The sequence below is a fragment of the Schistocerca cancellata genome, chromosome 12, assembly GCF_023864275.1.
Source record: "Schistocerca cancellata isolate TAMUIC-IGC-003103 chromosome 12, iqSchCanc2.1, whole genome shotgun sequence".
Taxonomy (NCBI): Eukaryota; Metazoa; Arthropoda; class Insecta; order Orthoptera; family Acrididae; genus Schistocerca; species Schistocerca cancellata.
Window position 1 is genome coordinate 117,423,917 of NC_064637.1, and position 13,646 is coordinate 117,437,562.

Genomic DNA, 13,646 nt, shown 5'->3' on the forward strand with positions numbered 1-13,646 from the left:
ACTTAGAAACCAAAAAGCTAATAATTTGTTAAAAAAACTTATGTACAATAAAGAAATAGTTTCATTTTTTGTTCGTATTATCATGTTCTGCCAAACACCAAAGACGCATTAATTTCGTTTGCTGTAAATCAAATTAACTTAATAATATGGTGACACGAAAAAGGGCACGTAATACTCTGTGCTTTCTCATTTTGGATGTTTATAATAATTAGTGAACACAAAGATATTTTGCCTCGTGAAAATAATGTGGAGTCAGTCTATTTCTCTTCGGAGCAAGGACGAGAAGAGTTCGGGAGATACCTATACCAATATCCCTGTGTAGTGATTATCTTTTGTATGTATTAATCAAATATATTGAGAAGCTTTTACCTAAAACAGCACCACAGTCCAAAATATCTCCGATACTCATTGGTACATACACAGAATTATCACAATAACAATACTGTCAATGTATGTTAATGATCAACGTACTGATGTGTGACGGGTGGTTAGAGAACAAATCAGACGCGAAAATTTAAAACAGATGATGCTAAGTGCTTTACAATGGAACTGCATGATCTGCAATTGTTATCAATTACGCAACTTAACGCTGGTGCGATCATATTTCCCGCTTGGAAGACAGCTGAGCGCTACTCTGCAATCTGCGCATGCGCAAAAGCTTGCTGCTACAGCAAGACAAATCGCTGTTAACTTTGTGTGTGTATGTTCAATCAACAACTTGTTAATGTCTATTTATTTTTTCTCCTTATAATGAGCGTGCGAGTGTAATGTCCAGCTTAACAACGCAGCTAGCAAATCTTACACGCGACGAAAAACGGGTGAGTTGAACGTGCGTCGTCTGCTAGAACGAATGGGTTATGTAACTCCGCCCCCTTCTGAACCGCGAAGTAGCTTGCAGTAATCAATGGGTTCGAATTGTTATTTTCACACAGACACAGCTTTCTTAAATGAAGACGCTTTATATTCTTTAGTTACATACTAAATGCCACATGCTAACTTGTCCGTTGTTCGTAATGATTGTGTTACAGGCATCTTGGGAGTGAACAGCGTTATAACCGAGCTAGTTTGTAACACAAATATGTACACAATCGGCGAAACTAAAGTATGATATTTTGTTAGTCAACATTCTGTAGGAACTAATATTCGAGACAAATGTAAACAAAGTTTAATTTTCCATATTTGACTCCGTAAAAAAATTATGTAATCGATAGTCGATACGAAGGGGAGTGGTACAAAAATACATTACGTTGTATAACGGCTGCGAAGGTGCACTAATAACCAAATCAAGATTATATTACACCTAGACTGACCTTTCCACTTTCAGAGCAGTAACCAGAACTCTGCAGGCTGAACAGGTCTCGAAATCTCGAATGTGCCGACGATTTTCTTCGGACTTGCTGGATGCTGTTTATTAGTTTCTCCACATTAGCACGAAACCTTCCCGACCCTGCACACGCCATAGCAGCAACTGTAAGGACGCGCCGGCGAGACTGCCTCACCTCTGTCGAGAAAAGAAGAAAAAAACACTGAATGGGAAAGCTAGTGCTGGGAAGCAACAAACGAGTGTCGTGCAGCGTGAACGTCGAAGATGGCGCCGTTGATAAAGTTTGGTGTGTTTTTCAGCAGTAATGGGACACGTTTTCTGCAATAGGAATGGAATATGTGGTTCCGTCAATTATTGCGACGTAATCACTGTTGTCTTACAAGTCGCCAGAAGTAAGGACATGTATATACTATTGGTTCTGAGGCAGATAGTTATAGGTTGATCTTCGTACTACCCGTTTTTCGTAGTGCAACACAAACACCATGCATCAGCTATGCTTTAACATTTGACTCGTATTTAAACATCGTGAGAGGTATGAATAAAAGTGAGGTTTTGTATGTCGTAGAGGCATATACTAGCAGTATCATCACTTAATTACAAACGTTGGAAGAATGTCGGACGAGTAGGGCGTACGTGACAGTAGTAGTTTATGAAACGTATTCGGCGATTTATGATCCTACAGAAATGGAACCCTCCCCATCTTTCAGCCAGGCAGTTGTAACTAACAGCTGGTTTTTAACATGTGACAACCTCTATGACGAAGGCGTTGAAATGTGCATGGCTTGGTTCTCTTGTAATTGTAGAAGGTCAATAGTAAGAACGAAAAAAGGAAATACACTGGTGACTCGAGTAATTGCGTATGTTTAAATATTTATTGAGGCACAAAAAGTTTCGTATACCTACAGTTAGAATTCGTTGTTGTCAATAATGATAGAGCTGGTACATCTTCCTTGTTAAGTCATGTCATAGTTACATCATTTACTGCTCACATGATAAATATTTCTCCTCCGTTTTGGTGGTATGGAGTTGCAACAGGTGTACACACTGTAAAATCTGCCTTTTTTTTTAATACACACACATCTTTTTATCTCTGTGACCACTTTGCATAAGCTTGAATTATGTAGCTCAGTAGTAGCTGTACTACTATTAACTGCAGGCACATTCAATACGAGTGACAGCATGACAAAATAAATCTGAGCTGTGTATTACATGCAGATTATTGCCGTTATCCAAGCAGCCGCTACTTCATTGTAATAGAGACGACTCTTCCTTATCAACTCTTTATTTACACTATTTCAGTTGGTTTTTATCACAAAAGTGTATTGCAACCAAAAATGTGCCATAGTTCTTGCCTTTTTGGTAGGACTTTGAATGGCTTCCTTTATTTGTAAAGTAATAGAGCTATCCATCTTTACCTGTTCTACTCAGTGGGGAAAATGGAACCCGTTAACGCAAAAGAAAACACTTCTTTATTCATTAAAAAAAAAAAAAATCACCAGATGGTTATGCAGGTAACATTTTGGAGGTCACTTATTTTAGATTTTTTTGTTTTTTGTGCATTTAGCTCATTTTTTGTGAGTTGATGCTTTACTCCACAGTAGTGAGGAATTTTGATGTGTCTTTCTACAGCAAACAGCTTGAAATTAAACAGCTCACTTACTGTAGAGACATAGTGTGCCAACCGAACTAAAAAAGTAGGCAACGTAGAAAAGAATTATTCTGTAGAAAAGCGTTATTCAGAAGTTTATTGACCACAGTGTTAGTCAAGCAATAACATTTTTATTTTGTTCCAAGCGCAGATTAAGTTGAAAACTTTGTTCATGGTGGTGCCTTTTCTGTATCCCATTTTGTTTGATGAAATACCTGTTTGAATGTGCCATATGCACAAATAGAATTGACAGTCTTCAGGCAGCATTTAGTTACAGAAAACCATTATTTTCAGGTACAGTATGTGTGTCTATGTTGACAACATGAATGTTTAAATAAAGATAAGTTTTCTTTCAACAGATAAAGTCAACTTGAAATTTTTATTCCTACATCTTACTTTCCTTTGCCTTCCACCACTGTAAAAGCATGTAAACAAAAAGTCTTCTATGAAAAGTATTTTAAGTCGTAATCATCATTAACATCATCAGTCCTTTGAGTCAATAGGAATATTTGGTAAAAGTTGTCGACTTAAACCACTGATGTAATGTTCATGGCTTCTGTGACATCATCCTTGGGATGAGTATTTTCACTTTTTTTGTTAATTGGTGAAGCCTACAAATGTGAAAGCAAAAGAAAAGTGCTTAGCCTGTTTAAAAATATCACCACTGATATCAAGTTTAGTAGTGTTGTTTGGAGATTTTGTCCCATGTTTACTCTCAGTGGTCAAAGCTGACAACTTGTATAGAATATTGTTCTTTATCCAGTCCTTTATGTAATGGACGTTTAAAACTGAGCTCTTGATATGTGAAATAACCCTGCATAGACAAACAAGAATATGAGTACAAGAGAAATGTGGGGAGGGGGGGTTGGATCATGTTGTAATAACATGACTATTTCATATGGTGTGAAAAGTTCATAAACTAAAATAGTTGTCACGTTTGAAAAAGGCTATAAGAGAGATTTGTGTAACAATAACAACGCTTTAATCACATGAACATTTATGTTGTAAATGTAGTAGTAGTAAACCTCTATAATGCCAGGACAATGAAAAATATATATCTTTATGAGAACGCCCTCCTACTGAGACAGGACACACCATTCTGCTGATGTAAGACAAAGGAGAGGAATAATGCTTATTGTTTTCGAGCCACCAGTCACCTTGATGGGGCCTTATAAATGCATATGCCGTGTTGGGTGAAGTGTGTATCGTACCACGTAATAATGACCATAAGGCGACCTTATAGTCTGCTATTCCCACTGGATATGGATGGAAATTATACTCAACTTCCATAAAGGCAATCTAAAGAGTGTCTCATCTTTGGTCGAGAAGTTATGTACCACATTTCTGACAGGGTTGAGATTCTGATACCCTTCAAAGTAGGCCCTGCAGCTCTGCCATCACATTGCACATTTCTAGTTTCAAGATGGATAGTTTAGTGCCGTCTTTAATATCAAATACAACCAGAAGTTACAAGAAACCATATAAGGAGAAGAGTGAACCTTTATAAACAACTTAATTTCTATTTTTAGCCAAGAAAGTCTAAATCGAGCACTGTGAATGAGCAGGGATATTGGAATGAATAAAGTGACAGCTTTTCGTCTTCAAGAGAGCTGGTCTTTTGTGCTAGACTGCATCACAGAGCTGGCAGAGAACTTCTTGACAGTACTCTTATCTCTGTCTTTGTCCGTCCTGCTCACCATATATTAACCTCCAGTTATTGTGATATTAAGAAACTAAAAAGCAGTTCTGTTACTGAACAACATGTCCTATACCTTCTTTATATGTTTTATTTAGTTTTTTTGTTGGCATTTTGAAGACAGTCTCGTGTAAAACTGCATGCAAGAGTTTTTGTTATCTTAACTTCTTCAGCAATTGAAGGAAATTTCCGTTTATCAGATTTCGCACCATCTTGGACAACAGCAGCAACTGCAAATGGTTTGTTACCTTCCCCAGTGCTGGTAACTCTCCATCTGTCTTTCCATTTTGGAACTGGTTGAGGCACACTTTACCATTTAACAAACAAAAACATTGAGTTTGATTTTTTCTCAAGGAAGGCAAGCTATCCTAGTCTTTGCCTGCCTGCACCATTCCCCCCCCCCCCCCCCCCTACTGCATCTTCTAATGTCAGATAAACAATTCTTTGTTGCTGTAGCAGATGCCCCACTAACCTGCCCCTTCTTCCGGTAATGTTATTCTACAGAGTTCTTTCCTTGCCTATTGTTTATAGCACTTCTTCATTTTATATTTTACATGCTGACTTAATTTTAATTCTCCGGCAGCAATACATGTTAAATGCTGCTCATTTTTTTCTTCTCTGCATTTCCAGTGGTTCACATTTCAGTATAACAAATAAAAAAGAAATAATTAGTCTTTCATCTCACAGGAGGTGCATGGCAACACCTGCATTAGTACTTCTACTATTTCAACAGTGAACAATGATGATGAAATAGAATCTCGGACTTTTTTGTGGATAAGCAGATGCTATCCACCTTCCACTGGAGGGACCCTTCACCAGCTGGAAAGCAATGACATTGGCGTGGTGGCTAGTGGCTATCACAAACTGAATTCTGTGTGCATGCTTGCAAAAAGATGTGTGCCTGGCCTCATATAAGAATCGTAACATGGCATTAGATACCATCATGTGTAAACCAAGGTCAAAATATGGACATCCCTGCCTGTTAGTCATCAAATGGTCTGAGGTGTCGTGAATTCTGCCCTGCTAGGAATGTGCTTTCATCATGTCTCATTAAGAGAATGCTATGTGTCACATCAAAAAACTTGGGGAGTATACAACACAAAACAGAATCTTAAGACTCGTGACTAATTACTACCAGTCATTGGGTCCACTCTTGACTTGTTTATAGATAAGTGGTATAAGAAGCAGAACTATTTCTCTTTGCTGTAGTGCTAGTATTACAATCAACCCAAATGAACAAACTAATAAAGTTTTATTGGAATTTTTTTCTGGTACTTTGTAAATGTAGTGCAACTGAACTAAACTACACATTACATGCAATTCAGTATTGTGAGAGACCTGATAAATGAAACTATATTCTAAATTCTTTGACATTTATATTGTTAAGAACCTAAATAAAAAGTTACATCCTGTAGTTTTTCTTGAAAGCCTAAGATATACAACTTTTGTGTTATGAATGATAGCAGACTTAAGACATGAAAATCTCAAATGTGTGTTCACTTTTCCTATTTTTACTCAGTAATGTCATGTAGCATCATGTTCTGGGACAACACTTCATTTAGAAAGAAAGTGTTCATTGCATGAAACAAGCAGAAGCATGATCTCTTGTAGGTGGCATTCTTAAGCAGTTGGCATGACTGATTCCAACCTCTCACTTCATTTACAGTCTCTGAATTTTGCTTTCAACAACCAACCATAATACACCCATCAAACAAAGTTTTGCATCACCGCGGTTCCGAGAGTTCCGGAACCTGTACAGAAAATTTGAATTGAGATCAACATAAACATCATTTCTGCCCTTTTTATTGCTCATACCACACATTGCATACAGTGAGACCTTCAGAGGTGCTGGTAAAGATTGCTGCACACACTGGTACCTCTAATACCCAGTAGCATGTCCTCTTGCATTTATGCATCCTGTATTCATTGTGGCATACTATCCGCAAGTTCAGCAAGGCACTGTTGGTCTAGATTGTCCAAGTCCTCAACGGCGATTCAACGTAGATATCTCAGAGTGGTTGGTGGGTCACATTGTCCATAAACAGCCCTTTTCAATCTATACCAGGCATTTTCGATAGGGTTCATGTCTGGAGAACATGCTGGCCACTCTAGTCGAGCCATGTCATTCCTGAAGGAAGTCATTCACAAGATTTGCACGATGGGGGTGCGAATTGTCGTCCACGAAGACGAATTCCTCGCCAGTGTGCTGCTAACATGGTTGCACTGTCGGTCAGAGGATGGCATTCATGTATCGTACAGCCGATATGGCGCCTTCCGTGACCAACAGCACGGGAATAAGCTTCGGCTCATTAAGCCTCTTCCAGCGCCTTGGACCACCTCCTCTCGGCCCTCCCGCAAGGAGGAGATTATTTTAACTTGGCTGCGTATTGGTCACTGCCTTTTTAGTCATCGTCATTTGCTAAAAGGCTCTACTGCACCACTTTGTACACATTATGCCCAAATTTTAACTGTCCACCACTTCCTGCTGGAATGCCCCTTTTTTTTAACCATTTACATTCCAGCTTGGGTTTGCCGTCTGATTTATCAGCAGTTTTAGCGAATGACGCACGGGCTGTCGACAGTGTTTTACTTTTTATCCGCCGAAACCATATGGCTTAGGCCATTTAATTTTTGGTTCTGGAACTCCCATTTCTTCATGGTGTTTCTTTTAGCCCTTTTTCCACGTGCCTGTTTTTAGCTGTCTCCTATTCTGTCCACTGGGACTGACTTATAGTCATTTAACTCCTCTCTGTATTCGTGTTCTATGGTTTTGACTTGGGCGCTTATGACTTCCGTTGTTTTTTGCGCCCTAAAGCAAAGCAAAACAAACATGACCAACAGCAGTGTACGTCGGCCCCACATAATGCCACCCCAAAGCATCAGGCAACCTTCACCTTGCTGCACTCGCTGGACAGTGTGTCTAAGGCATCAGCCTGACCGGGTTGCCTCCAAACACGTCTCCGACGATTGTGTAGTCGAAGGCATATGCGACACTCATCGGTGAAGAGAACGTGATGCCAATCCTGAGCAGTCCATTCGTCATGTTGTTGGGCCTATCTGTACCGTGCTGCATTGTCTCGTGGTTGCAAAGATAGACCTTGCCATGGACATCGGGAGTGAAGTTGCACATCATGCAGCTTACTGCGCACAGTATGAGTCATGACACAACATTCTGTGGCTGCACGAAAAGCATTATTCAACATGGTGGCATTGTTGTCAGGGTTCCTCCAAGTCCTAATCCTAGGTAGCAGTCATCTACTGCAGTAGTAGGTAGCTCTTGGGCAGCCTTAGTGAGGCATGTCACCGACAGTTCCTGCCTCTCTTTATCTCCTCCATGTCCGAATAACATCGCTTTGCTCCGTTAAGTTTCGGGAATGCAGCCGTATGAATTCTGCTTCTTCTTCTAATATTTCGGCTGTATACCTTTCAGCCATCTTCAGAGAGAGCCATACGTCAGTCGTACGGCTCTCTCTGAAGATGGCTGAAAAGTATACAGCCGAAATATTAGAAGAAGAAGCAGAATTCATGCGGCTGCATTCCCGAAACTTAATGGAGCAGTCTTTGTGCCGCGAAAACCTGAAGATTCACAACATCGCTTCGGTTCACTCCAAGATGCCTGGGCACTTCCCTTGTTGAGGACTCTTCCTGACACAAAGTAACAATGCGGCTGTGATTGAACTGGGGTATTGGCCGTCTAGGCATGGTTGAACTACAGACAAAACGAGCCTTGTACCTCCTTCCTGGTAGAATGACTGTAACTGATCAGCTGTCGGAGCATTGCTCATTCATACTTGTTTACCTCTTTGGGTGGGTTTAGTGACATCTCTGAACTGTCAAAGGGACTGGGTCTTGATACAGTATCCACAGTCAGCGTCTATCTTCATGAGCTCTGGGAACCGAAGTGATGCAGAACATTTTTTGATGTGTGTAAAAAAAATCAGCAACATTTATAAATATAAAACCAGAAGCAAAAGTGACTTGCACTGTTCATCACCCAGCTTTAGTGTAGCACAAAAAAGGTAAGAGATATTCTGCCATAAAAATCTTTAACCACTTACACAGTGATGTGAAAATGTAATAGAAAATAAAAGTAATTTGAAACATTAACCGATATATTATCTGCTCGGCATCTACTCATTTTTTAGACGGAATTCTGTATGTTTAATACTATGACGGTGCATAAATTGTGATTTGGAAAAAAAGTTTCAGTAACTTAAGACACGTGTAAAAAACAAATCATTTAAATGGTCAGCATAGTGCCATGTTTTTCACTGAGAAAGTATGTTACATTTGTCAACCAGTGATGTGTTCCACTTCACATTAAAGGAACACAATTATTGTCTATGGAAAATTTTCAATAATTGACAAAAATTACTAGCTTGACACTGAATTCACCAAAAAGCAACGCTGTGTAACACATCACATCGAATCACCAACGGTGATGGAATAGTGTGAGGCACACCTACAACTCAACTGTTTTTTATACTATTGTTGTCAATACTGTATGCATATTTCAATAGATGATGTCCAGATAAAATTTTTATAAATTGCAGTGTGATTTTTTCTTAAGAGAGGTCACTTAAATAGGGTTTCCCAGCATTGTCTCATGACTACCAAATTGATCAGCAGAATTAAGCAACAGTTGTTATAATTGAACAATGTCACTGGGGAAGTGATGAACTTTACATCTGTTTAATTATATATATCTGAATATGGAATAGAACCATCAACACCGTTACCAACTCATTTATAATAACCGTGACACTCCTAGGCCCATGTCTGATCTCCAAAAGTGGTATGTGGAAGATATCAGACAAATAATAATGAAAAGCACTACTTTGTTAGCTATGATACTGGAAATTTTATTTCAAAAGTTTACCAAAAAATGTCGCAATGTTGTGTCTTGCGGAACCTGGAATTGTTTTGTTTTAAGAACTGCCCTTCTAAAATGCACCTGGTTCTTTTCCCAGTAAAATAATATGGTTCACTTAATGTACAGGGTGTCCACAATGAGACTCCAACATTTTAATACCCTATATCTTTCTCATTTCAGATTGTGGACCTGTGAATCCTGAAGGGGCAGACAGAGCAACTCGACAAGTTTGTGGTGTGCAGATTTGATACGCCAAGTGGCCGTAGTGGAGCTGCAGTAAATTGTTTTAGCAAAATGGAGGATATGAAGAAGCGTGCACAAGTGGTCTGGTGGTATGCAGAGACAAAATCGGTGACCCAAGTTGCAAAGAAACTTTCGTCGAGTTTACAACAAAGGGCCCCCGTTGTTGAAGACTATAAAGAAGTGGTGTGATCAGTTTTTGGCTACTGGGAGTGTTGCAAAAGGGCGTGGTGGTGGTAAGCCTGGGATCAGCGTTCATCATGTGGAACAAGTGCGGCGGTCACTCCAAAAGTTAATGTGTGGTGTGGTTTGATGATAAATCACATTGTTGGGCCGTTTCTCTTTCAGGAGCCGACTGTGGATGGAGCCTTCTACTTGGACATGTTGGAACATTTTGCCGTGCCACGGATTACAGACCTGCAGCCAAATATGATGTTTCAACAGGACGGTGCACCACCCCATTCAAGCCTTGATGTCCGAAAATTTTTAAATGACACATTCCCACAACGATGGATTGGCCGCGGAGGTCCAACTCCTTGGTCGCCACGTTCGCCCGACATAACCCTTCTCAATTTTTTCTTGTGGGGTTATGTGAAAGACCGGGTACACACTACACCAGTAAAGGACCTGCAAGACTTGAAACAGCGCATAAGAATTGTCATCAACTCTGTCACAGAACAGATGCTCCGCAACACATGGCACGAAATCGATTATAGACATGATATTCTTCGCGCTACCCGTGGCGCCCATGTTCAATTGTACTGAACCGTCCACCTGTGTATGAAAACTTGATGAGCTGCTGTATGATTTCCCTGTATCTGTTCGTCAATAAATTGTGTTTTTACTCTGATTTTATGAGTTGAAATGTTGGAGTCTCATTGCGGACATCCTGTATTATTTTATTTGTTATATATATAAAAATATTTAAGTGATCTACATGTTATTATTTGCAAAAATTCATAATGACCACAGATTCATTTAAAGAATTTGTCTTTATCAAAACTTTTGCTATGACTAAATGTATATTGTGATTACATAATATATCAGTGGAATGATTACTTCATGGGGCGAATCGATTGGCACATTGAGGCACCGTTTCAATCAAACAGAGAAGAAAATTGAAGTCATTGTGTATACTGATAGGAAGATAAATCTCTTTCGATTGTGGGTTCACTTTCTAGCAATTAATATCCGGCACAAATCTCCCACTTAAGATATGCCCACATACTGAGTCTCTGTTGTGATGATATCATATACCATTTTCTTCCAACTACAACCACCCATCCCCCCCCCCCCCCGCCCCAAATGGAATCTGGGCATGTAATAATAATTTCAAAAGATACTTGGCAGTTTTAATGTTATATAACATCTACATTAACATTTATACTCCGCAAGCCACCCAACGGTGTGTGGTGGAGAGCACTTTACGTGCCACTGTCATTACCTCCCTTTCCTGCTCCAGTCGCGTATGGTTCGTGGGAAGAACGACTGTCTGAAAGCCTCCGAGCGCGCTCTACTCTCTCTAATTTTACATTCATGATCTCCTCGGGAGGTATAAGTAGGGGGAAGCAATATATTCGATACCTCACCCAGAAATGCACCCTCTCGAAACCTGGCGAGCAAGCTACACCGCGATGCAGAGCGCCTCTCTTGCAGAGTCTGACACTTGAGTTTGTTAAACATCTCCGTAATGCTATCACGGTTACCAAATAACCCTGTGACGAAACGCGCCGCTCTTCTTTGGATCTTCTCTATCTCCTCCGTCAACCCGATCTGGTACGGATCCCACACTGATGCGCAATACTCAAGTATAGGTCGAACGAGTGTTTTGTAAGCCACCTCCTTTGTTGATGGACTACATTTTCTAAGGACTCTCCCAATGAATCTCAACCTGGTACCCGCCTTACCAACAATTAATTTTATATGATCATTCCACTTCAAATCGTTCTGCACGCATACTCCCAGATATCTTACAGAAGTAACTGCTACCAATGTTTGTTCCGCTATCATATAATCATACAATAAAGGATCCTTCTTTCTATGTATTCGCAACACATTACATTTGTCTATGTTAAGGGTCAGTTGCCGCTCCCTGCACCAAGTGCCTATCCAATGCAGATCTTCCTGCATTTCGCTACAATTTTCTAATGCTGCAACTTCTCTGTATACTACAGCATCATCCGCGAAAAGCCGCATGGAACTTCCGACACTATCTACTAGGTCATTTATATATATTGTGAAAAGCAATGGTCCCATAACACTCCCCTGTGGCACGCCAGAGGTTACTTTAACGTCTGTAGACGTCTCTCCATTGATAACAACATGCTGTGTTCTGTTTGCTAAAAACTCTTCAATCCAGCCACACAGCTGGTCTGATATTCCGTAGGCTCTTACTTTGTTTATCAGGCGACAGTGCGGAACTGTATCGAATGCCTTCCGGAAGTCAAGGAAAATAGCATCTACCTGGGAGCCTGTATCTAATATTTTCTGGGTCTCATGAACAAATAAAGCGAGTTGGGTCTCACACAATCGCTGTTTCCGGAATCCATGTTGATTCCTACATAGTAGATTCTGGGTTTCCAAAAACGATATGATACTCGAGTAAAAAACATGTTCCAAAATTCTACAACAGATCGACGTCAGAGATATAGGTCTATAGTTTTGCTCATCTGCTCGACGACCCTTCTTGAAGACTGGGACTACCTGTGCTCTTTTCCAATCATTTGGAACCTTCCGTTCCTCTATAGACTTGTGGTACATGGCTGTTAGAAGGGGGGCAAGTTCTTTCGCGTACTCTGTGTAGAATCGAATTGGTACCCCGTCAGGTCCAGTGGACTTTCCTCTGTTGAGTGATTCCAGTAGCTTTTCTATTCCTTGGACACTTATTTCGATGTCAGCCATTTTTTCGTTTGTGCGAGGATTTAGAGAAGGAACTGCAGTGCGGTCTTCCTCTGCGAAACAGCTTTGGAAAAAGGTGTTTAGTATTTCAGCTTTACGCGTGTCATCCTCTGAAGGAAGTACCATAGACGTATAGTTGACTTATGTTTTAAAGCAGCTACCAACCACTAAAGTGATGACCTATTCTTAAAAAATATCATTAGTAATGACAGGAAACTTCTTTGAACATTTTTTTCATCACCATATGGCTGCATTGCTTTTGCAGTGAGAACAATTAATCAGCTTCTGACTGCTAATTTAGTGGTTAGTAGTTGCTTCAAAACATATTACCATACAACCATGGTACACTCAGTGCCTGCTGTCATAATAGCTTTAAATAGTTTCTGGCTTATAAGATTCACAAATTCAAAATGTTTTGTGTGTATGCTCCCAGAATACCATGAGCAGTAACAACTGGTAAAGAAAATGTGCCATGTAGTGAACAGATTAACAAACAAACAAACAAACAAATCTGACACTTTATACCTAACACAGAACAGGGAAAAGGCATACTTACAACTTTTGATATGCCAGTAGTACAGCAGTTTCATTCCAAAAGGCAGTGTGCATTTGAAGCCACCATTGTGGTTGACCGATATTTCTATCAATTATATTGAAATGCTGCAGCTGTGACACGTTTACGAGACGCAACCAACAATTGTTTTCAAAAAGATGGTATACTCACTACCACTGTGGCTCAAGACTGTGTGAGGTATCCAGTATCATTCATTCTTAGAATATTTGTTTTACACAGGTGGCCTGATTCCCTAACCTCCTAGGTACCCTGCTATGCATTAAGTTATAAATATACTATTTAAGATACACACTATGTCACCTTAATTACTAAGTACTGACACAGCAGGCAAATATGTAGCATGTGAAACATAAAGAGCCTTGTTCTCTCTTATAAACTCTATAATCACATCCA

General features: G+C 39.9%; 1 protein-coding gene and 1 long non-coding RNA gene across 3 annotated transcripts in view; one reads left to right on the forward strand and one right to left on the reverse strand.

The window, feature by feature from the left end:
- Positions 1–1,606, reverse strand: part of LOC126109619 (all trans-polyprenyl-diphosphate synthase PDSS1) — a 793,792-nt gene extending 792,186 nt beyond the window's left edge. The window contains exon 1 of the mRNA XM_049914662.1: positions 1,311–1,606. Coding sequence (XP_049770619.1) covers positions 1,311–1,460 — 150 coding nt within the window. The 5' untranslated portion in view covers positions 1,461–1,606. The remainder of the gene's footprint in view (positions 1–1,310) is intronic.
- On the forward strand, positions 1,583–10,631 carry LOC126109620 (uncharacterized). Of its 2 annotated transcripts, none has more exons than XR_007523695.1 (2): positions 1,583–1,716; positions 9,722–10,631. It is a non-coding gene; the product is annotated as an uncharacterized LOC126109620 (long non-coding RNA). The 2 variants fall into 2 exon arrangements; XR_007523696.1 differs by lacking the exon at positions 1,583–1,716 and adding an exon at positions 8,449–8,687.
- The last annotated feature ends 3,015 nt before the right edge of the window (positions 10,632–13,646 follow it).